General features: G+C 43.1%; 1 protein-coding gene across 8 annotated transcripts in view; it reads left to right on the plus strand.

Moving 5' to 3' along the window:
* The first annotated feature begins 456 nt into the window (after positions 1-456).
* Positions 457-25,765, plus strand: part of STN1 (STN1 subunit of CST complex) — a 63,376-nt gene continuing 38,067 nt past the window's right edge. For 3 of the 8 annotated variants that reach the window (XM_041745041.1, XM_041745038.1, XM_041745037.1), the window contains exons 1-5: positions 500-1,269; positions 9,218-9,313; positions 17,538-17,606; positions 22,983-23,150; positions 23,858-23,972. In XM_041745041.1, the coding sequence (XP_041600975.1) occupies positions 1,137-1,269; positions 9,218-9,313; positions 17,538-17,606; positions 22,983-23,150; positions 23,858-23,972 (581 nt within the window). In that variant the 5' untranslated portion in view covers positions 500-1,136. The other 5 variants (XM_041745036.1, XM_041745035.1, XM_041745034.1 and 2 more) reach the window with 5 other exon arrangements.

Genomic DNA, 25,765 nt, shown 5'->3' on the forward strand with positions numbered 1-25,765 from the left:
CAAGTAGAAATCAGCACTTACAATATGCCGCAGGGTAATCCTGCTCTTGGTATTGCGTTTTTTTATTCGTTCATTTAATATCGAGTATGTCAGGAACCAAGCCCCACTTCTCCCCTCCTCCTCCAACCCCTCTCCACGCAAGAACCAGTCCCAAGGCCCTGGGGGTCCTGACTCGGCGTCCTACCACTAGCGGGGAACAGGGTGGGAGGGAGACTTGGAAGACGGGGTTTGGGCGGCAGGGACGGCAGGGTCGGGCAGCAGGCCTCGGAAGCCTGGGCTCGCTCGGGGCTCCAGCGGAAGCCCGGGAAGGCCGGGCGGAGGGAGCGCGCAGCACCGCGCCGGCCAACACGCACCGAGGCAGCTGCGCCGCCACCTGCCCGAGGCTGGGGGCGGGGCCTCGCGGGGTGGGCGGGGCCTCGCGGGGGTGGGCGGGGCCTCGCGGGAGCCGCGGCGAGGCGCCTGCGGCCGGGAGGGGCGGCCGGGGCCGGGAGAGGTGGGTTGGCGGCGGCCGGGGGCGGAGGCGACCTGGGCCCCGCGCACCGCGGCCTGCGAGCGCCGGAAGGGCCGGGCCTGCGCGCTCCCGGGGTCGGGGGCTGGGGGCGGGAGCGCGGCGGGAGGGGCTTCGAGCGGGTCTGCTTTTCGTTTCCGTTTTCCTCCTTTCCCCAGGCTCATCCCCAGACCGGAAGGTGCCGGGGCCGAGCGGCGCCCAGGCCCACCCGCCCTGAGCCGCGGGAGTTGGGCCACGAGGGCGCCCGCTCCTCCCTGGACCCCGCCCATCAGCGGCTCAGGGTGCGCGTGTCTGGACGTATCTCCCGCAGGTGAAGAGTGAACGTGCAGGCGTTTTGAAGCTGGTGCCTTGGGGAAGGAGAAACACGCTGGTGGGCAGAGATTCCAGAGGGAGAGCCCTGAGGAGCGCCTCGGTGCCTCGGGCCCGTGGCGTGATCTTGTCGGGCGCGGGACCCCGCGGCTTACCCCTCCCAGCCTTCCGCACAGCCGCCCCAGCAGCCTCGGGGCCGTGCCAGTTTCACCGCTTTAAACGCTTTGCATCCTGATATGTTTCTGTCTCCCCTCCAGATCCTCGACGCAGTGACGCAGAGCCTTTCAGGGTTGGCTGCAAGCCAAAGCCCAGCCTCCCGATGCAGTCTGAATCCAGCCAGTGTGAAGAGGAGCCCCCTTCCCTCCTGTGGGGTTTGGATCCGGTATTCTTAGCCTTTGCAAAACTCTACATCAGGGATATCCTGAACTTGAAGGAGTCCCGCCAGGTACAAGGTATGTGGCTGGTGAGCCTGGAGGTTGCCCAGTGCTGCACCTGCCTGCACCTCCCTGCACCTCACCCTTGTTTCTTCAAAGCTGCACAAAGCCGGGGCATAAGTGGCTTTCAGGAGAGCCTTCTGTGCTGCCTGCTCTGAAAATGACCTAGCGTGGACTCTCGAATGAGTTCATTTCTGTGCAAGTTAAAAAGCCTAATTCTTCTTTGTTTTTTTTTTTTTAAATACATGCTTGGAGAAGTAACCTTTGTACCCAGGAATGTTTTTGTCTGCGGTTGAGGTCTTTCATATTTTAATATGCTCAGTTGTTTTTCTTTGGGACAGCTCTTGGTGGAAAGAAAGCTCACTGGACCAGATGTCTCTAGGCCTTATTCCCTGGCCTGGGCATGTGACTCACCTGTAAAGCTTAGGTGTCTTCTTTGTAAAAGTGGGGATTAACCAGGTCTGATCTTTTCTTTCTTTCCTGAGAGACACACACAGAGAAAGAGAGAGGCAGAGACATAGGCAGACAGAGAAGCAGGCTCCCTGCAGGGAGCCCGGTGTAGGACTGGATCCTGACTCCAGGATCAGGCCCTGGGCCAAAGGCAGGCGCGAAATCGCTGAGCTACCCAGGCGTCCCAGGTCTGATTTTCTTATGGGGTTTTGTTTTGTTTTCAATTAATCAGAACCAAGTTATAAACTTCCTGAGAGGAAAGATGTCATCTGCCTTATTCAGCTATGTAATTCCAGTGCTTAGAACAGTGCCTGGCATGTAGTGAGCCCTCAAAAAAAAAAAAAAAAAGAAAAGAAAAGAAAAAATGGTAGTTGGGCAGCAAAGCATTATAAATAAATGTAAAATTAAAGAAAACTGTGTATTTTAAAGTGTTGGTTACTAAAGATAGGTTATTCATACCTAAAAATATAACAAATATAATTTGGGGTAGATTTAAATAATTCACATAGCAGTGTATGGATCTTCACTTTACTGTGTTATATGAGAAGTTTGGTTAAACTCTGCCGTTTTGAATGAATAGCAAGGAGTGAGTCAGAAGTAGTCAAGAATCTCAAATATGCACAGGTTTAATGAAAGGATGTTTTATGTGTTTCCAGTTCTATGTACAAATATATTTGGATGACCTTATTCTAAAGCCTTTTATGCAGATTTTTCAGCACACCTTGGTTTCCTAATTATTGTTGGAAATGGTCTGGTTTTGTTCTTTTCTTGGAACGCAGTCGTCCTCCCCCACAGTTGTCCATTTTCCAGAACAGGCGGATATTCTTCATAGCTCATCTCTGGAAGAAAGTAATTCACACCAAATGCCAGCCTTGCATTTGAAAGAAGGTCTTAATGAAGGTGCTCAAGGAAATTTCAGGACATGATAGGGACTTAACACTTCCTGTGGATGAAGTACTTTATGATGTATTAACAGCAAATCAAGGAAACCTGATCCTGATGGTCTTTGCTGTAACACTGATATTCAGATGTGATTTTATTGCCAGGTGGACTAGGGAGACTCTTGACCCTGAGGCCTCCATCCAGCCCTTCCCAGGGATATTGCCAGAGGTTCTTGATCTCATTGCAAGAAAGAATTCAAGGAAAGACCAGACATAAAAGTTGAGTGGTGCAAATCAGAAAGGTTATTAAAGTGAGAGTACACCCTCAGCAAAGAGGGGGACAAACCCTAAGAGACTTTTAACTGTAGGAATCAAACAGAGGGTTGCCATTGGGGAGGTAGGTGGGAGGGTGGGGTAACTAGGTGATGGGCATTCAGGAGGGTGTGTGATATAATGAGCACTGGGTGTCGGATGCAACTGATCAATCACTGAAGCTAATAATAGACTCTATGTTAATTAATTGAATTTAAATAAAATAATTTAAACAAAGAGTGTACTTGAGATGTGAGAGCAGGTGAACTCAAAGGAGAGTTGCACCCCAGGTTTTGAGTTCCTGTCTTTTAGACAGCTAATTAGGGGATGGAACATTTATTACTCGAGGAAGGAGTTTTTTGGGGGAGCAGGGTTTTATGCCTTTTCTCCCTTCCTTGGCCAGGGTTTTTGACCTTCTTTGTCTGGAGCCTGTTTGGTGTGATGTAGCCTCGTGTGATGTAGCCTCGTGTGACTTTGTTTTTGGAGTACTGCCAGGACCCATCTCTGACCTTCCCCCTAATAGTTAGCCATGACTCCCCCTTTGGTGGCCTCCAAGCATCCTGTTAACAACCTAACTGCTGACTCTTAACAGTTTTTAAAATGAAGCATCATGGTTGAAGCAGACACCAACCATAATTTCATGAGGGAGATCCTCTTTAGATTATACTGTAAGGCTCTAAGGGGTGGAAATTCCCCTTGTCTCGGTTCTTATTTTTGTGTTGTGTTTGGTTTGGTTTTGAGGCTAAGGGCTGTCCATGTCTGAAAGAACAGCCACATGATTAGAGGACTGGGATTTCCAACCAGGTGACATCAGCCCAACTCCTTAGGAAAGGAGAGGTGCTGGAGATTGAGTTGAAGTGTGGCCAATGGTTCAGTCATGCCTGCATAATGAAACCCAAATAAAAACTCTGGACAGGGATGCTTGGGTGGCTCAGTGGTTTAGCCCCTGCCTTTGGCCCAGGGCATGATCCTGGAGTTCCGAGATCGAGTCCCACATCAGGCTTCCTGCATGGAGCCTGCTTCTCTGTCTGCCTGTGTCTTTGCACCTCTCTCTCTCTCTCTCTCTCTCTCTCTCTCGATCATGAATAAATAAATAAAATCTTAAAAAAAAAAACCAAAAAACCTCTGGACACCAGGGCTCAGGTGACTTTTCCTGGTTGATAATCATACATTGATTTGTCAGGAGGGTAATGTGTTCTGTGGATGTGGAAGCTTTGTGTTTGGACTTTCCCAGGCCTTGTCTGATGTATCTCTTTAGATAGTCCTGATTTGTACCCTTTATTGTAAAACTGTAGTCATAAATCTAGTACCTTCCCTGAGTTGTGTGCCATTCTAACAAATTATCAAAGCTGAGAGATTTAAGGACTCTACGAATTTGTAGCCAGTTGGTCAGAAGTGTGGGTGGCCTGAGAACACCCAAATTTAGGGCCACTGACTAAAAGAGCAATTTTTTGGGAAACTGTGCCTTTAACTTGAAATTTGATCTTACTCTGCATGTTTACCATCAGAATTGCCTTGCAAAATGGTTGCAAAATGTCAGCTCCTTTAAATTAATCCGCAAATTTATGGTTACACTAATAAATACTATGAAGTTTGTAGTGGTGGTGGTGGTGGTGTTTATAGGTTTTAGCGTCTTTTTTTAAAAGATTTATTTATTTATTTTTGAGAGACAGTGAGTGAGTGTTGGGGAAGGAGCAGAGGGAGAGAATCTTAAGGTAGACTTCCCCTGAGTGTGGAGCCCGACAAGGGGCTCAGTTTCACGACCCACAAGGTGATGACCTGAGATGAAATTAACAGTTGGCTGCTTAACTGACTGAGCCACTCAGATGTCCTAGTTTTGGGGTCTTTTTGGCTTTATCTTCTTGTTTATCACATACAGCAATACTCTTTATTATTCTAAATATCCCTGTCAGACTTGAATAATGGGATAACTATTATCTGTTGTTTAAGTCAAAATATAATACGTATATGTTATGTAATTCTAGAGGGTCCGATGAAGAGGAAATAGTGTATTCATAAGAGTCATATTAAAAGTAGTATCTTAGGCATTTGAATGCTGTTGGACATCAATTAAATAATGGCAGTTAGACTAAAAAGATATAAAATTACTTTAAAAAGAGAAAACAAGGGTGCCTGGTGGCTCAGTTGGTTAAGCGTTTCCCTTCAGCTCAGGTAATGATCCCAGGGTTCTGGGATCGAGCCCTGCATTGGGCTCCCTCCTCAGTGAGGAACCTACTTCTCCCTCTCCCTCTGCCATTCCCCCTGCTTGTGCTCTCTCTCTAATAAATTTTTAAAAATCTTAAAAAAAAAAAAAAAAGTGAAAATAGGCGACTGTCTTGCTATGGTGGTGGCTGTTCAGGGATGGGCTGCTGTGAAAGCTGCATCACACAGTGTGTAACCCTGGATCCCTGAACCCTCCTGGCATGACCCTCCTTCCTGGGACCTGATGGTCAGCACCTGGAACAAAGGCAGCTGAAGCAGAAGGACTGCCTGGGGAAGGCCGGCAGCTCCAACTCCTCCTCAGCCAGTATCTGTTATCTTGGTTATTTTCTCTTATCTTTCTTTCAGTCGGTGGAGCCACCTTCCATATATATATATATATATTTTTTTTTTTTTAGCTCTTTTGTCGTGGGAGAGAATCTTGTTGATAGAAGGAAGTGGTCCTCTCCAGTTCTCATCGTGCCTCCCACCGTAGTGTTGTTGCTTGTGCTTCTGAGACTGTGGTTCATGTTGCTCTGTGTTTAGGGAAGTGTCCGCTCTAGTCCCAAGCAGTGTGTTTCCTCCTCACTTGATTTTCTCTGAATGTTTTGATTCAAGCCATGTGTTATTTTCTTCTGAATTCGTTTTTGTTGTTCAGAGATGCTTTTAAAAAAAAAAAAAAAAAAGATTATTTATTTGAGAGAGAGAGAGAGTGCGCGCGAGAAGGAGGGGGGAGGCAGGATCCCCACTGAGCCGGGAGCCCTACATGGGGCTCAATCCCAGGACCCTGGGATGGTGACCTGAGTTGAAGGTTGACACTTAACCAACTGAGCCACCAGGTGCCCCCAGAGATGCTTTTGAGATATTTTCTGCATCAATCACTTGAGATTAGAAGGATTTTTTGCATCTTTGAGTGTCTGACCTTGAAGGTGAGCCATTGTCACTCTAGAAGATAAAGTTTAGGGGGCTACTTTTTCTCTACTTTTTTTTTAAGAAAGTCTGTTGTGTCCTCAAGTAAAGACCTGTTCACATTTTCATTGAGTGGCCCAACCCAGTTTTTAACGTTGCAGGATTGGCCTCCATCACAGGTGACTTGACTTTACTGGCTTCTGTCATTAGTCCAGTCTTGTCCAGTCTTATCACTTTTTTGTATGCTTCAACCCGGGCAGAGCACCTTTTGGCTAGCTCTTTTCCCATTCTCAAACGATATCGGCTCTTTACAAACACCATAGCAGCACATACCAGGGTGTCCTAGGGAAACCCAGAGAATCCTGGGACTGTGTCAAGTTTTCAGACGTCACCAGCAGAGCACCCCGTAGTGGGTCTAGAACCAGCTGGAGAGACATTTCAGGGGCAGGTACTGGGCTCCCCAGTGGCTCCCAAGGATTCCACAGTTTTGCTTCCTACTACTAATGTTCTGGGGGCCGTAACTGACCATATGGAACCCTGTAGAGTGTTCTGTCTCTAATGCAAACAAATGCCTGGCAACCAGGACAGACCATTGAGATGGGGTCAAGGAAGGCCAGTCAGGTTCCAGAAAACAGTTCTTTCTAACTTTGCTCTGCTCAGTGCACAAACAGAAAGTGTTACTACCTGTCCAGTGCATTTAGGGAAGCAGAAAGGGCTGGCTGAAACCAGAGAACAGCCTGGAGCTCAGGCCACTCCAAGCCCCACCTGGTCCTACAGCAAAACAAAGCAGTGCCATGTCATAGCTCTTTGCATGCTAGCATGGCAGGGCATGGTGCCAGGGTATACTTCAGTAGAGGACCCTGTGCCCACATCCCTAGATGAGGCTTGTTCTCCTGATTTAAACTTCCTTCTGAGGCTGTGTGATGTCACCTCCCGCCGTGTCTCTGGTCTCCCTGTTTTCCAATTGATAACATCCTTCTGCAGCTGTGATCGAGGGAATGTAACTGCTGAAAACTAGCTCGTGATTGGCATATTATGGAGTTAATAATATGAAATAATAGATAAATAAAAGTATATATACTTTATATAGCATAATATACTGTAATGAATAATAAAAGTCTATGTATAAATAAAAAATATATAAGTATAAACATTTATTTATATAAGTGTGTGTATATATATATATATATATACACACACACACACACATATAAATAAAATAACTTCTTTCTGCTACTGGGAAGTCTGAACTTGTCTGCAGAGGTCCTGTAGGGCTCTCCCTCTGAAGTCACCCTTTTTCCTTTGTGTTTGGCCAGTGCAGGGAGGCAGGGGCAGAGGCCCCAAGGGTCTCATCATCAAAGGTAGTAACTAAAGGACCCGGATATCAGTCATAAGAACTCAGGAGAAGTCGATCCAAACTGTCTTGCTCTTAAAATTTCATGGCTTTTCTGTGGAGCCAGTTTGTCCCCACTCAGCCTAAGTGTTCCTGGAAGAGGGTGACCCTCCTTTGAGGATGAGAGTGACTCCGGCTCCTTCCCTTGTGTGGCCCCCCACCACGCCTCCTTTGCTCTGCGCATGGTCTCTAATCCACTAAATCATCTTGAGAAGGATGCTCTGCCGGGGAGAGGGCCCTCCTTTAGGCTGAATTTGCTACCATTTTTTCCTTCCAAGCACATCTCACTCTCTAGAATCTCCAGCTGACTGAAGCTCAGAGCCTCCTTATCCATCCTCTGAGACTTGTCATGAGTGACTAGTCCTCAGCCCCTTTAGCCACATGGGGTACAAGAGAGCTGTCAGTGGAAGCCAGTCTGGGGGGTTTTGAAGGGCCTCAGGGTTCAGCCCACAGGTCTGTCCCACCCCCCAGCCCCATGGATATGGAGGAGAGAGGCTCTGACCAGGCTTGGTGGGGAGGAAGAATGTGGCCAAATGTCTATGCTCATGAATGTTTGTTTACAGTTTAGATCTTTATGTAAAAAGGAAATTGCCATTTAAACAGTTATAGTGTCTTTCTGAAAGTAAAGAATTTGGCCATCATAGGGGGAAAAAACAGGCTGGAGAGGATTTTAGTCTGGATTCATTAGCTATAAGAGATAGATACACATACAAGTATTTTAGGCCAAAATAGTAAGGATGTTAGGGGGCTGCAGACAGGAAACTCTGCAGGAGTCAGGACAGCACTGGGACGTGAAGTTGGAGTTAGGAACTCACTGCAGCCAGGAGTCCCTGTGTCCCTTCGCAGGTCCAAAAAAAGGCCTCTAAGTATTAGTGTAAAGTTTCTCTTCTCAGGTTTCTCCTCTGGCAGGAACCTGCCTGCTGGCATCTGTCCTCTGGGTTTTTTTTTTTTTTTTAATTTATTTTTTTATTTTTATTTATTTACGAGAGTCACAGAGAGAGAGAGGCAGAGACACAGGCAGAGGGAGAAGCAGGCTCCAAGCACCGGGAGCCCGACGTGGGACTCGATCCCGGGTCTCCAGGATCGCGCCCTGAGCCAAAGGCAAGCGCTAAACCGCTGCGCCACCCAGGGATCCCTGTCCTCTGGGTTTTTAAAATAGAGTTTAAAAAAGAGGAGCTTTGGGGGCACCTGGGTGCCTCAATTGGTTAAACATCTGACTTTTGGTTTCGGCTCAAGTCATGATCTCATGGGTTGTGGGATCGAGGCCTGCATCAGGCTCCATAGTCAGCAGAGAATCTGCTTGAAGATTCTCTCCCTCTGCCCCTCCTCCCATTCACTTGCCCACGCACACACTCACTTACGCACTCTCTCTCTATAAGATAAAGCTTTAAAAAAAAAGAGAAGTTTTTGAGTTGTTATAATTTGCTGGCTCCAGAGAGCAGTGTTTTATAACCTAATTATCTTCTCTTTAAAAAAAAAAAAGTCACTGCTCATTCATAGAAATGATGACTGGTGTCCTAGAAAAGCATTAGTAAAAAAGTCAAAGATACCTTTCTTGTGATTTCCTCTCTTTCTTTTGCAGTCCCTCAAAATAGATTTGGTCTCATAATCTAATGACTGTTTTTAAGCCCCTTGTGAGAGGTCCACAAGGAGGCACTTTCATTTTCGCTAGTGGAAAGAAGATTAACCAAATCTAGTTGGATAATGGTTTTCTCTGTTCTGCATTAGTACATACTTCATTAAACCCAACTTTCTACTTCTGACTGAATTTCTTGGGGCCTGCCATTTGTAAAGGACTGATTTTTTTTTTTTTTAATTTCAGGTGTATTTTTTTACAATGGGCATCCAATAAAGCAGGTAGAGATCTTGGGAACTGTAATTGGAAGGAGAGAAAAAGATGCTTTCTACAGTTATGGAGGTAAGAGCAATTGTGCCTGACATTGAGTGTATGTGGAAGCACCTCACTTAGCTGAACTTTGCATTTGAAGCAGCCCCAGCCTTTGAGAGCAACTGGGGACTGTCAGAGAGCCCATACACTTGTCCTTTATCATGGGCCCCTTGGAGCCACTGACATGGACTAAGTGTAAAATGAAGCAAAAGGTAGGAATGACACTGATGAATACTGTCAAGGGACAGCTGATGGGGAGTTAGGAGGTAGAAGAATTAAAATATGACAGTCTAGGATTTCTGGTGGACCAGGGACAGACACCTGGTACCTGAGGCGGTAGCTATAAATAGCAGTGAATGGTAGCAGATGTTTATATTGATACCTTTAAAATTAAAAAGACCAGATTAGATTAGGGATCTCTGGGTGGTGCAGCGGTTTGGTGCCTGCCTTTGGCCCAGGGCACGATCCTGGAGACCCGGGATCGAGTCCCATGTCGGGCTCCCGGTGCATGGAGCCTGCTTCTCCCTCTGCCTATGTCTCTACCTCTCTCTCTCTTTCTCTCTCTGTATGACTATCATAAAAAAAAAAATTAAAAAAATAAAGAAAAATAAAATAAAAAGACCAGATTAATGTTAAAGAAGACTCTTCAAGAAGACAGGGAGATATGAAAAATAATTGATAAGATCTATATCCAGAATAGTATTTTTAAAAAGCTTTTTGGTACTCGGGTAAATACGCATTATCAGGAAACTTCCCTTCCCTCATCATGGTGGAAACTAAATAAAGGATTTCTACAATTTGGACACCAGCAGTTAGTATTGTGAGTCTTGATTTTTTTTTTTCATGGAGTTTAACGTAAGCATTTTATTCCGTTGCCTGGTGCAGCTCTCAGAGTCTCTGCAGTTAAGAGGACAAGCTAGGTATCTTGTGGGAAGCTTAACTTCGGATTCCAAGCCTTTGCTGTAACTGACATTGTTGCTTTCTGTTGTGTTGCCTTGGATTTGTGTTCTCACTCTACTGTGGAAAGGTAGAGGCCGTTGAACTAAGGGATCAGGAACATTTCACTGGCAGTCTGTGTGTGACAGATAAGGTATAGTATAGATGCAATGTCATTGCATTTCTTCAACATGTATTCATTTTCCTGAAGATGATTGTCTTGTGCTTATAAAATAACATGTGAGGGACGAGGTTGCCCGCGCTGCCTTCTTCTCCTTAGCATATGTTTTTTAAAACTCTAAAATAGATCATCTTGTCAGGCATCCCCTCACTGAATCTCTTCTCTGCTTTATTTTACCAACGGTATCGGTTCTGTTTCTCTCCAGGTAATTCAATAAGTATTCAGCAGTTTCCTCTAGCATACTCAGCTGTGGGCAAGTACATTTTCTATAGTATAACAAAGTACTTCCTCTCCAAATACCAGTGATGAAGTAATAATTTCAGTTAACAAAGCACTTTTACATGTGTAATTTATAGTGTTATTCTCCCCCTAATGTTTTGAACTAGAAAGGACAGAGGTTCTTTACATTTTGTAGACAAGGAAAATAAGGCTCAATCACTTGTTCAGGGTTCCACTGATGGAGGTTTATGGTTTATAGGCCCAATCTATTTATTGATTCCATTGTGCTGTATAGTCTCCATATAACTCAGTTAGGTTTTTCTCTCCCCCATCACCTCACCACTCATCTGTCACCAGAAATTAACTTCATCTGTATGAAGGTTTTGTTTTTGTTTTTGTTTTTGTCTTTGCTGGGGACAGTATATTTTATTGATGGCACATAACAAGGTAGGGCTCCCCAAGCCCCCTCTTTTCAGGGGGTCTGGGATGGAAACTGTTCAGGTTAGGAGATTCTCAGTATATTGGGGGATGAGTTGGGGTAAGGATTCCGCAGCAGCTGAGGGCCTCTCTCTTTCTCTTGCTATCACTGGGACTCATGGTCTTCTTGGAGGCCATATGGACTATAAGGCTCACCACCTGGTTGTTGTAGGCAAATTGATTGTTGTACCAGGGAATGAGCTTGACAAAGTGGTCATTGAGGGTAATGCCAGTCCCATCATCAAAGGTGGAAAAGTAGATGTCCCTGTTAAAGTCACAGGAGACAACCTGGTCCTTAGTGTACCCCAGGATGACCTGAAAGGGACTCTCTGATGCCTCCTTCACCTTCTTGATGTCATTATATTTGGCAGCTTTCTCCAGGCAACAGTTCAGATCCACAACTGACACATTAGGGGTGGGGACACCGAAGGCCATGCCAGTGAGCTTCCTCTTCAGCTCAGAGATAACCTTGCCTATAGCCTTGGCAGCACTAGTAGAAGGACAGATGGTGTTCTGGGCAGCCCTTCAGCTATCATGTCACAGCTTCCCAGAGAGGCTGCCTGTGGTCTTCTGGGTGGCAGTGATGGCACAGACTGTGGTCATAAGTCCCTCCACAATGCCAGAGATGAATTGTCATGGATGACCTTGGCCAGAGAGGCCAAGCAGTTGATGGTATAGGAGGCACTGCTAACAATATTGAGGGAGTTGTCCTACTTCTTCTGGCTTATGCCTATCACAAACATGGGCCCATCATTAGAAGGAGCAGAGATGGTGACCCTTTTGACCCCATGTTGCAGTTGAGCCCCAGCCTTCTCTATGGTGGTGAAGACCCCAGTGGACTTCACTCAGTACCAGCATTGCCCTACTTGATATTGGTGAGATCTCACTCCCGGAACGTGGAGATGGGTTTTCCATTGATGACAAGTTTCCTGTTCCCAGCCTTGACCGTGCCATGGAATTTGCCACAGTGGAATCATATTGGAGTATGTAGACCATGGGGTCATTGATGGTGACAGTATCTACTTTGCCAGAGTTAGAAGCAGCCCTGGTGAGCAGGAGCCCCAAACGGCCAAATCCACTTACTCTGACCTTGGCAGTCATGTCTCAGGGATGCAGCTGGCACTATACCAGAAGATGCAGCTGTCTGTCAAATAGGGAAGAGCAGAGAGCCCATCTCGTTTTTGATTTTCTGTTTTTTTAGGTCACGTGAAATAGGCTGTTTGAGGATATTAGTCCTTGCCCTAAAACCAGGCAGGTACTGTCCCTGTGACCTCGAGGGGCTTCACTCAACCCCTTTTCCCATTATAAAAAGATCAAGGAAATCTGTTTGATTCTTCCCCAATAAATGTTCTCTTTAGGGTGGATGTTAAAAGAACAGGACACATCTGTGGGCAATGGGAAAACAAAGCATCTGAGGGTTGGAGTAATTGAGAGTAGGAGGAACTTTCATTCTTGTGAGGCCTATTCAGGGGAGAACTGCACCCTCTCTGCTATGTTCAGGGCCACCTGCCAAGTGGCCACTCCTTGCTGTCCTGGGTCCTGCTCCACCTGACTCACAACAGGCCTGTCCTGGGGATGTTTCCTGTTCCCACTGACTCATTGCATGGCTGAGACAAAAGGCCAGTGGCCCCAGCATTGCTGCCCGACTGGGGAGGGTGTTGTGCCACCCTGCAAGGGTGCTCCTCTTCCGGGGCACTCCAGCAGCCGGACCTTGGCTGCCAAGGCACAGCACCTGCCAGGAGAGGTTATAGACCAGAAAGTTTTCAAGGGTTTGGTGGCAGCGCCCTGAGCACTCAAGAGCACTTGGCAGCAGCTCTATTGCAGACTTAGAATCCTGGGAGGCCACCTTCAATGTCCTCACATTTTCTAGAACAATGTTTATGTGCTCATATTTTTTATTTTACGTGGTAAACCAAGACCTGGTAAACATTGACCAGAGAAGTAGTGTGCCTGGAGGTGCCAGAGTTTTTTCACTCAGAATGCCCTTATTGCTTTATTTTAAAATGATTTCCATTATAATATAAAATTTAAAACCAGAGAAAATTTTACTGAAGTACATAAAAGTCATGTGAAACCCTACAAATAAGATAAAAATAACATCAGTGTTTGGGTGAACATCCCTCTTAAAATTTTTTACTTGTTCTAATAATGGAAAAAAAATGTCTTATTTCCTTGTACTATTATGCATATTTCTTTTTCTTTAATATTTCTGAAATGAGGCTTACAGTTAGCATGTACATTCAGTGTGGCGTTCTTTCCCACACTCCAAAAAAAAAAACAACCTGCTATTATGGTTTCAATTTCTTAAACTCATTTGTGTCAAAATATGCTATTTAACATTTTACATAAATTAGATTATATATAAAACTTCTTTTTTTTTTTAATTTTTATTTATTTATGATAGTCACAGAGAGAGAGAGAGAGAGAGGCAGAGACATAGGCAGAGGGAGAAGCAGGCTCCATGCACCGGGAGCCTGATGTGGGATTCGATCCCGGGTCTCCAGGATCGCGCCCTGGGCCAAAGACAAGCGCCAAACCGCTGCGCCACCCAGGGATCCCTAAAACTTCTTTTTTTTTTTTTTTTTTAATTTTATTTATTTATTTATGATAGTCATACAGAGAGAGAGAGACAGGCAGGCAGAGACACAGGCAGAGGGAGAAGCAGGCTCCATGCACCGGGAGCCCGACGTGGGATTCGATCCCGGGTCTCCAGGATCGCGCCCTGGGCCAAAGGCAGGCACCAAACGGCTGCGCCACCCAGGGATCCCTAAAACTTCTTTTTTAAAATGACAAATGGATATCTTTTAAGAGCAAGGAACCTAAGTCTTCATTATAACTTTATTCTCATATGGTATGTCATTGTAATTTATTTAATCAATTTTATGTTTAAGCATTTAGATAATCTCCAAATAACAGTATTATAAGCAATATTGCAACAGGTAGCCTCACATAAGATATATGAATCTATGTATTCTGTTTTTTTCCTTTAAAAATTCCATTTAAAAATTCAACACATTTCCAAATTTGCTCCTTAGAAATTTGATATGAATTTATACTCCCACTAACAGCATATGAGGGTATCAGTGTTTTTAATATTTGTTATTCTAATAGTTGAGAAATTATTTAAATTTGTTCTTTTCCTGGTAACTAGTGAACTTAGTATACTGACACATGTTTATTGGCCATTTTATATCTTCTACGAATTACATTCTTTTTCTTTGCCATTTTTCTCTGGTGGTCTTGGCCTTTATTCATTTGTTGAGTGAGTGAGTTATTTATAGAATGGGGTGAGGGACAGAGAGAGAGGGAGAGAATCTCAAGCTGACTCCCCGCTGTGTGGGGACACGGGGCTCAATCTCACAACCCTGAGATCATGACCTGAGCCAAAATCAGGAGTCGGTTGCTTAACTGACTGAGCCACTCAGGCGCCCCTGTATGAGCTCTTTGATATATTAAGACGCTAGCTCTATCATTTGGAAAATTGCAGTATGGTATTAATTTTTAGTTGGTCATCTATATCAGACTTTTATTTATTTATTCATGAGAGACACAGAGAGAGAGAGGCAGAAACACAGGTAGAGGGAGAAGCAGGCTCCATGCAGGGAGCCTGATGTGGGACTCGATCCCGGGTCTCCAGGATCAGGCCCTGGGCTGAAGGCGGCGCTAAACTGCTGAGCCCCCTGGGCTGCACTATATCAGACTTTTAAAAATGAGTTCTTTTTTTTTTTTTTTTTTTAATTTTTTTTATTTATTTATGATAGTCACAGAGAGAGAGAGAGGCAGAGACACAGGCAGAGGGAGAAGCAGGCTCCATGCACCGGGAGCCTGATGTGGGACTTGATCCCGGGTCTCCAGGATCGCGCCCTGGGCCAAAGGCAGGTGCCAAACCGCTGCGCCACCCAGGGATCCCTAAAAATGAGTTCTGATTTTCAGATCTGCTTAAAGAAGCCTCCCTCACACCAGCAATAAGCACAAGTTTCAAAAGTATTTACCCATATTTTCTTCTCATCCTTTTGAGTTTACCTGTTTTACATTCAATAAAATCCATGTAGGATTTATTTTATTTTATTTTATTTATTATATTTTATTTTTTAATAATTTATTTTTTATTGGTGTTCAGTTTGCCAACATACAGAATAACACCCAGTGCTCTTCCCGTCAAGTGCCCCTCTCAGTGCCCATCACCCATTCACCCCCGCCCTCCCGCCCTCCTCCCCTTCCACCACCCCTAGTTCGTTTCCCAGAGTTAGTCCTTATGTTCTGTCTCCTTTTCTGATATTTCCTACCCATTTCTTCTCCCTTCCCTTCTATTCCCTTTCACTATTATTTATATTCCCCAAAAGAATGAGACCATATAATGTTTGTCCTCCTCCGATTGACTCATTTCACTCAGCATAATACCCTCCAGTTCCATCCACGTTGAAGCAAATGGTGGGTATTTGTCATTTCTAATGGCTGAGTAATATTCCATTGTATACATAGACCACATCTTCTTTATCCATTCATCTTTCGATGGACACCAAGGCTCCTTCCACAGTTTGGCTATTGTGGACATTGTTGCTAGAAACATCGGGGTGCAGGTGTCCCGGCGTTTCATTGCATCTGTATCTTTGGGGTAAATCCCCAACAGTGCAATTGCTGGGTCGTAGGGCAGGTCTATTTTTAACTCCTTGCGGAACCTCCACATAGTTTTCCAGAGTGGCTGCACCAATTCACATTCCCACCAACAGTGCAAGAGGGTTCCCCTTTCTCCACATCCTCTCCAACATTTGTGTTTTCCTGCCTTGTTAATTTTCCCCATTCTCACTGGTGTGATGTGGTATCTCATTGTGGTTTTGATTTGTATTTCCCTGATGGCAAGTGATGCAGAGCATTTTCTCATGTGCGTGTTGGCCATGTCTGTGTCTTCCTCTGTGAGATTTCTGTTCATGTCTTTTGCCCATTTCATGATTGGATTGTTTGTTTCTTTGCTGTTGAATTTAAAGAGTTCTTTATAGATCTTGGATACTAGCCCTTTATCTGATACGTCATTTGCAAATATCTTCTCCCATTTTGTAGGTTGTCTTTGAGTTTTGTTGACTGTATCCTTTGCTGTGCAAAAGCTTCTTATCTTGATGAAGTCCCAATAGTTCATTTTTGCTTTTGTTTCTCTTGCCTTCATGGATGTGTCTTGCAGGAAGTTACTGTGGCCAAGTTCAAAAAGGGTGTTGCCTGTGTTCTCCTCTAGGATTTTGATGGAATCTTGTCTCACATTTAGATCTTTCATCCATTTTGAGTTTCTTTGTGTATGGTGTAAGATAACGGTCCAGTTTCATTCTGCATGTGGATGTCCAATTTTCCCAGCACCATTTATTGAAGAGACTCTCTTTTTTTTCCAGTGGACAGTCTTTCCTCTTTTGTCGAATATTAGTTGACCATAAAGTTGAGGGTCCACTTCTGGATTCTCTATTCTGTTCCATTGATCTATGTGTCTGTTTTTGTGCCAGTACCACACTGTCTTTTAGTATAAGAAGTATTCTTCTTGGCTTCTGCTTTCAACACAGGTTTAAACCAGCAGTAAAAAAATAAATAAATAAATAAAAAATTGCCCTATATTCTATTATTATGTGTGCATTTACAGCAGTCTGATGATGATTTTTTTAAAAAAGCATTAAGCCCACTGATCTCTTTTTTGAGTTTCTCACAAATTAGACAAAGAGAAAAGACCTCTCATCCTATAGCAAACATCTTTAATTCCTCTGCAGTTATAAATCCAAGTGCAATGGGAATTCTTTGTGTGTGTGTGTGTAGTTTTTTGCGCTAGGGATAAAATAAGCCAAAATTATTTATGTGAGCAAGTTATTATTTTCCATTGTGAAAATAAAACTTTGCCCTTCTGCAGTATACTTGGCTTTCCTTACATCTCTTGCAGTGCTGGGGCCTGGGCAGAAGCTCATTCACAAACAGAAGTGTGGATCAGGAAATTTGGGATGCTTTGTCTTGGAAAGTCATTGAGCTGGTAAAGGAGTGGATGGTGACAGAAAGTTGCCTGCCCTCTGAGTGCCTTTCACCACAGACCCTGTTGATGAGCTCTTGTTTCAGGGTGGGAAAGCCAGGCTGATTTTGTTTCTTAGCATTCATTGAGATTTTTGTACTTAACTTCCTGATAACACACCGTTTTTAGGAGAGGCACAGACAGGAATCATCAGTACCCGAGGCAGGCTACATGAATGTTGACTTCCTTCTTTTAGGCTTGAATATTACACTGACCTGTGCAGACAAGCAGTTCCCATTGGAGTACCGGGAGAGGTTACTTCTAAAATTAGGATAGTTTTATAAGGGCTTTGCCCATCCACGCTGTTGAAAAATGTCATTTTTGGGTATGGCTGAATGCAATGACAATGTGCTAATTCACTAGCAACACCCAAATCTCTCTTCTATCCTTTTATGCTTCTCTTGCAGTGGATGACAGCACTGGAGTTATAAATTGCATCTGCTGGAAAAAGTCGAACAATATCGAGTCTTCATCAGGTACTTTTATTTGACACACTTCTTTACTTTTCAGCTAACTAGTGGCTTTTCCTCAAGGTGGCTCATCAAAACAGCTGTAAAGCTAAATTTTCATATTTGTCTACTGGTGAATTCTGTTGATCAATTTGAAGTGCTATACCCAGAGCTCTGGCTCCTCTGCAGACTGATGTCAGAGAAAAGCTAGTTGTGTTTCTCCTGTCTCTTTGGTGCTCACTTCCCCCTAAGCCTGCAGGAGTATGACTAGGTTGAGGAGAGTTTGAGCATTTTACTTTTACTGTGGTAGTTATTACAGAAGTCAAGATGTGATAGCTTAATTGTTGGTCAGGTCAGAATCCCCTTGATCCAGGCCTATCCCTTGACCAAAGAAGGGTTTGGAGACTTCCTCTTACATGATTGCCACTAGCATCTGTGCTACCAGGATTCAGACTTTCTGAAATCTCAAATACACCAGGAATTCTAAGGCTGATGAGATGGTAAGATAGGATTCCTTTGAAGTTAGCCATTGAATAATATAAACTGAGAAGAAACTTTAAAATTGTGTTTTGAACACATTGGCTATAATTGAAACAGCATTTGGAATTCCTTGAGTATATTTTAATAATTCTTAGGTAGTTTTTTAAGTTAAGTTTACAATAAAAAAAATATTGAGCAGTATTGGTGGTCATTTTTGGCTCTAGAGAAGCTATAGCAACTGGGACCTTGTCTTTCTGTTTTACAACTTACACAGCATAGTGCCATGCACAATGGGGTCATTCATTAAATATTGTCTTCTGTAATATCTAACATCTAGCATCTGTCTCCTTGGTGATACATGGTATCTTTCCTCTTTGCCATTAACCTGCCAGAAGAATCTCAGCTTCCTACTTGGACTATCCTGATCAATGGAATACTCCTTTGCTTAATTTTCTCAGGCATTTACATTTTTTTTTTTTTTTTTTTAAATTTATGATAGTCACACAGAGAGAGAGAGAGAGAGAGGCAGAGACACAGGCGGAGGGAGAAGCAGGCTCCATGCACCGGGAGCCCGATGTGGGATTCGATCCCGGGTCTCCAGGATCGCGCCCTGGGCCAAAGGCAGGCGCCAAACCGCTGCGCCACCCAGGGATCCCAGGCATTTACATTTAGAATCTGGCCATCAGTTGTATATAACTTCAGTATTCCATTTCTTAATTTGGGAATATCTTAGTCATTGGCACTGCTTTGTTCAGGGTGCTTTGTAGATTAAAAAAAAAAAAATCAAGAGAGACAACAGGTTTTTTTATGCAGCTGTCTCTAGAAGCAAGAATAATAAACCTATAAGACAATCAGATATTTGAATTTTCACATATGTCTAGAGTATTAAAATCATTTGCAGATTTATCGTTTTTGTGTTATCAAAACCTTTAATCAGAGAGTATTGTTTACATATATACTTGTTTCAGATCATGGAGCAGCAAACTTTCTGAACAGGGTTGGATAGTAAATGTTTTCTACTTTGTGGGCCATATGGTCTGAACCTCAGCTGCTCAACACGGGCATATTAACACAGGAGCAGTCATACACGGTACATACATGAATGGCATGGTTGAGTTCCAATAAAATTTTACAAAAACAGGTTGTGGGAAGATTTGGTCCATGGGCTGTAGCTTGCAGATTCCTGTTTTAGACATTGTTTTAATTTTCAAAATCAAAATCAGAATATTAGGAATATTATATAACTCTTATATTTAGTAATTTTTTGGATAAAATGGCTACTAATACTGAGAGTGAGATTTTTAAAATTCGTGTAAATAGATGAATAGATGAACAGTCACAGTAGGTAGCCTTAATTGGAAATTGCTTTGAGAATAAAAAGAGAGGGTAACAGTACAAGGAAAAAGCCCGAAAATGATTCTCGTCACGTTATATATGAAGTGATATGTTAAAATTATTCCCAACTAACCCATTCTCTCCTTTTCATTTAATTGCCCTCAGTTTAAAAGCTTTGCACTGGAATGTGGCCAATGAAGACTAATTTTTTTTAATCAAAATTTAGTCTGAGTCAAAATCATGTTCCAGTCCGTTAAGGTATATAAGAAAATGCTATTAACTCCTATAAATGTCCTATTGAGTATACCATTTGGACTAGCTTAGGAGAAAAGTTAAGAAAGCTTGGCCTTTGATACTAGAATTTTAGAGGGCCTTTATCTTCCAGGGTGGAATAGGCTACTTAAGATGAAATCCTGTCAGGCTCCAGCCACTCATTATAGTCCCTAAATTACAGCTCGAGCCATTCTTTCAGCAGCTTGGCTCACCCTTGAAATGAAAGCTGGGCCTCAGTCTCACACCAGGCCCCAGTCTGATCATTTCAGCGGTGCTGTAGGAAGCATTTATCATTACGTGTTTTGTTTTACTTTTTTTTATTTTTATTTTTTTAAAGATTTTATTTATTTATTCATTAGAGACACACGGAGTGGGGGGGGAGGGGAGAGAGGCAGAGGGAGAAGCAGGCCCCATGCAGGGAGCCCGACATGGGACTCGATCCTAGGTCTCCAGGATCACACCCCAGGCTGCAGGCGGCGGTAAACCACTGCGCCACCGGGGCTGCCCTCATTACATGTTTTAAATTCACCCAAAGTACAAGAGGGCTTGAGGGCATAGGAACACAGATGGAATAACCTTTTAAAAAGTAATACTTGGGTATTTTCTGAAGAAACCTGGTAAGCTGAGTAACATAAATGCTGATGGTGTCTAGATTCCTGGGTGTTGGTTACTGGGTACACAGAATGCTCCATGTTCCCCAGGTTGGTGTTTCCCTTGGTAGAGTAGATGTGGTGAAAGAAAAGTAATGCCTTTGCACTTTATAAAGCCACAGTCATCTAAGCGATTAGATTAAAAAGCAGAAAATGTGATCAATAGACTAATAGATTTGTTCATTCATTATAGGAACGCTAGCATAAGACAAACCAGAAATAAGACAACAGTAGGAAATAAATCAGCATTTAACAAATATTGTTGGTTCAGGTAGATAAAGATATTTTTAAAAGAGGTAACTGTGATCCCTGTCTTCTAGCTTACGTGACGTAACCCAAAGATGAGTTGTGTATTTACACAGTAAATATGGAGATTTTGTTTTGTTTTTTTTTTATAATTCAGTAACATTTATTTTACATAAAACAATTTTCAAAGGATACATTTAAAACAATCTAGATACTGATTTTATTGCATTACAAAAATTGAGAGGCACAATTTAGTATTCAAATAAACTGTGAGGGGTGGAGGCGGGGCTTAAGATCGCTACCGTGGTGTTCCTTAGTCACTTAAAGGCTCTGGGAACAAGAGTCTTTAATGAGGCAGTAGTGCACTTCATTTAGTAGGAATAAATCACATAAAATATATACTTTTTTATCAATCCCAGATCCCAGGATCACACCCTGAGTCAAAGGCAGATGCTCAACTGCTAAGCCACCCAGGCATCCTCTGTCTGGTAGTTTAAAAGCAAAAATAAAACGTCATGGAATTATTAGGTATTTTTTAGGGTGCTAAACATCCAAGTGACCAGAGGCAGTATAGGTGCTACAAGCATGCACACACTGCTGGCAACACCTTGTAAAAAAGAATGGTTTGGTGGGGTTTTTTTCTGGCAAACATTCTGACAATATGTAATGAACTGTAAACGTGTTTTTACTTTTATATCCAGCAATTCCCAGTGAAAGACTCCCCCTAAGAAAACAATAATTTTATTTAGAGGGCATAATTATTCACTTTTACAAATAGCTGACATTTATGGAACATTTCCTGCGGATCTTGACATCATGCCATGCTTGTGATTTAAGGGTTAACTTAGATCTTGGGCAACCACTCTGTGTGTGAGGTGGACTGTCTTGTTACCCCCATTTCATAGCTGAAGAAGCCCTGGCACAGTGAGGTTAAACAGGCTGCCCAAGTTCATGTAGTTAATAGGAGGTGAGTGGAGATTGCAGCCAGGTCTGTCTGACTCCCATTACCCAAGTGTAGACCACTAAGCCCCATCCAGTGCAGGTGATTAAAGCCAAAAAAAAAAAAAAAAAAAAAATTACAAGAAGGGGGGAGAGTGGAATATTTAATGAGACCAACTAAACAAACTGTCTCATATTGACATGAATGCTCCATGATTATTTAAAATGCTCAAGTTGTATGAATTCTTTGGATACATGTGTGTATGTGAGCTTGGGCCAGACAGAAAATCAGAACGTAGAATTGTTCACACACACTAGCTGTAACTGGAAAATATGTGTACACTCATGGGGCAGGCAGCAAAGAATAAAGAATAAGCCAGAAAGCACTGAAGTCAGAGATTGCTCGGGTTCAGACTACAGCTTTGTTACTAACTGGTTGTTTTACTTTGGGCAGGTTGCTTGACCTCTCTGTGATTCAGTAACCTCCTCTATAAAATGGGGCTAATAATAAACAGGTATACTTGTGAGGGTTAGATGCTCTAATACATTGTAGAGTCCTAGAACAGCACCTACAATATCTAATAATTGAGGCTGTGCTTATTAAGTATTTAATACAATTGAAATTAAACTTAAGTGATAGAAATTATTTTTTTTCAAAGGTTTTATTTTTATTTATTTGACAGAGCACAAGCAGGAGGAACAGCAGGCAGAGGGAGAGGGAGAAGCAGGTTCCCCGATGAGCAGGAGCCCAATGCAGGGCTCAATCCTAGGACCCTGGGATTGTGACCTGAGCTGAAGGCAGGCGCTTGACTGAGTCACCCAGGCCCACTGAAATTATTTAGAGTCGAATGTGCATTGGGTTATTTTCACCATGAAGTTGCTTAAGCTTATAGTTTTAAGTGATATGACAGTGTGTGTGTATGAGAGAGAGAGAGAGAGAGAGAGAAATTACCTCAGTTACCCAACAAAGATGAAAGGTGAGAGATTAGGCTGTTGAGTACCTAGGTGGAAGATCAGCCTGAGGCACTTCCCCATAAACAGAACTGCATATGTAGATCTGGGTCCCCTTTTGTCCTATGCCAGACTTGTCTTCCTGCAAGGACACTTTGAAGGGTTGTTTAGAGCTGTTGCTACCAAACCCAGCTGAACTCATACATAATTCAGCTCAGGACCACGTAGAGCCCTTTGAATGCACTGGTAATGCAAGAGCAGGAGAGGAAATGTTGGAGCCATGCCAGAACTTTCTCACTTGGATTGCCAGGCCTCCTAGACTCTGTTCCCTTCACTCTACTTTTGAATAATTACAGCTTATGCCTTCTATTCAGCAGAGGATTTCAGAAGGTTGTGCAGATTCTGTACAGTAGAGCAACTAATCAGAAGTAGAATGAGTAGACGTCTTTTGTTGGTCTCACCCCAAAACTATCTCACAAATGTGGTGGGGTGATTGTGTTATGCATTGTCTCTTTTCTTTTGGCCCTAGCAACTACAGCTGCTCCAACTGCAGGGGAGCTGAGCTTAACCTCACAGCTTAAGAAGCTCCAAGAGACCATTGAGCAGAAGACAAAGATAGAAATTGGGGACATTATCCAAATCAGAGGTTATGTCCACACATACAGAGAAGAACGAGAGATTCGTGTCACTACTTTCTGTAAGCACAAATTATCTCTGCCAAAACTGGTGGTTACTCTGGGTGTGTGTCCAATGAACTCTGGATTAACTAAAAGTCAAACTTCTAAAAAGTTCAGATAAAAAGATGCAGCTCTTTACTGGAGAAAATTTTATTTCATAACATGCTTTCTTAACTATTTTGAAGAGGGTAACTAGAAATTGGGGAAGAAAGCAAATGATTTATTATATCAGGCAAATTTATTTGGGTAACATCAATGTTAAAAGTACTTTGAAGTTCTAAGTGTCAATCCATTTAGGGCAGAGTATATTCATATTCTTTAAAATGATGGAGATTTCTTGAGCACCACTGAGTCGTTAACTTTGAAGGAAAACAGCTTATTGGAAATGTGATAGTCCCACATCTCCTGAGTGATACGCTTTACAGTGCTCTGGCTGATTTTGGTTGGAAATCCCATGGATGGCCCCTGTTGTTTGCCATTGTAACAGATAAGTGAATAAGCAAATGTGCTTTCCCTGGTTCCAGTCTGTTCCTGGACAAACCTGTGATGCTTAGGGCATTGCATTCCCTCTCAGAGGATGACTGGGGAACCATTTAGTGCCTCTAGATGCATGACTCTGGGCACCCATAGGGAAAGAGACCCACTGGGTGCCTAGCAGCAATTTGGACATGGGAAAGAGCTGATCTCATTGTAATTTCTGTGGCATATTTTCCCCATGGCTTGTTAGATAAAGTGGATGATCCAGTGTGCAACATTCAAATTGCAAGGATGCTTGAGCTGCCCAGTATCTACAGGAAAGTTTATGACCAGCCTTTCCGCATCCCAGCCCTAGAGCAAGAAAGGTAAGTTATGGCCTCTGACTGTGAAAGATGTGATGATGGCAGTAAGGCCAGGCAGCAGGAGCCCAGATGCTGAGATGGGCCAGGGTTCAAATCCCGAACTGTCTGCATTCACTGAGCAGCTCTGGGCAAGCCCGTTTATTCCCTCTATGCCTTAGTTTTTATACCTGCAACATAAAGATAAAAGTAGTGCAGATATTCTCAGGATCTTGTGAGGAAAATGAATGTGTGATTGGAGTCCCTGAAAGAGTGCAGGGAGCAGAGAGAATATATTTGAAGAAATAAGGGATGAAGTTTTTCCAAGTTTGCTGAAAACTATAAATGCACAGATTCAAGAAGCTCAATGAGCCCCAAAGCAAGAAACCGAAAGAAAGCTGCCATGAAACATCACAAACAAAATACTCTACTGTGACACATTATAACAAAAAGCCATAAAAAATGCTATCCATCATTCCCAACCAGGGATGATTTTACTCTTGGGGGCAGTGGTGGAAACAGGGAGTAAGAATATATGTGTGTTCATTAGTGTATATGTCAAAGGACTCAGGGGAGCCAGAAAACCAGCAATAGCCGCTAAGGGTGGGAACTAAGAGGATAGAAAGGAGACTTCACTCTGGACCCTTTAATTTTTTTTTAAAGATTTTAATTGAGAGAGAAAGAGTGCGTGCAAGTGGAGGGTGGGGAGGGGCTGAGGGAGAGGGAGAGAGAATCTGAACCAGACTCTGTGCTGAGCACAGAGCCCAACTCAGGGCTCCATCTCACAACTGTGAAATCATGACCTGAGCCAGACAGCAAGTGTTGGACACTTAACTGACTGAGCCACCCAAGTGCCCACTTTAATTTTTCTAACATATATATATATATATATATATATATATATATATATGTTTCTAACATATATATATATGTGTGTGTGTTAGAAAATATATGTCATATATATATATGACATTCAAAAAATTAATGTTTAAAAAACTCCAAACTGAGCACCCAGATGGCTCAGTCAGTTAAGCGTCTGCCTTCAGCTCAGGTCATGATCCTGGGGTCCTGGGATCCAGCCTCGCATTGGGCTCTCTGCTCCGTGGAGAGCCGCCTTGTCCCTCTCCCTCTGCCACTCCCCCCCCCCCCCCCGCACTTATGCATGCTCTCTCTCTGTCAAATAAAAAAAAAAAAACTTAAAAACAAAACAAAAAAAACACCCAAACTGTGGACCCATAGAAAATAAAAAGTGGAAGTTCCCCATTTTCCTGTCTCCTGCCTCAATAGTATTCCCCAGAGGTTCCCACCATTCATAGGTTGATGTGTATCCTTTTAGACATTTTTCTTCTCTGCATATACGAGCATAAATATTCACCCATGTATTTTGTGGGTTGTCATTTCCTTTTTAATAATGGGAATTTAACCTTATATGCTATTCTGCAACTTGACATTTTTTTCAAAATATTTAATAAATATTATAGCTCCTGTAGTCCTGCCTCATCCTTTTAAATGACCACTCAGTGCTCATTGTATGAATTGCCCTTTATGTCAAAAACAAGCATTGTTATTGAACAGACCAATTACAAATAATGAATTTGAATCAGTAATCAAAACATTCCCAACAAACAAAAGTCTAGGACCAGATGGCTTCACAGGTGAATCCTACCAAACAGTTAAAAAAAAAAAAAAAAGAGTTAATGCCTATGCCTATTCTCCTCAAACTATTACAGAAAATGGAAGAGGAAGGGAAGGTTCCAAATACATTCTATGAAGTCAGCATTACCCTGACACCAAAACCAAACAGACACACTACAAAAAAA

Source organism: Vulpes lagopus, chromosome 2, assembly GCF_018345385.1.
Source record: "Vulpes lagopus strain Blue_001 chromosome 2, ASM1834538v1, whole genome shotgun sequence".
Classification (NCBI taxonomy): domain Eukaryota; kingdom Metazoa; phylum Chordata; class Mammalia; order Carnivora; family Canidae; genus Vulpes; species Vulpes lagopus.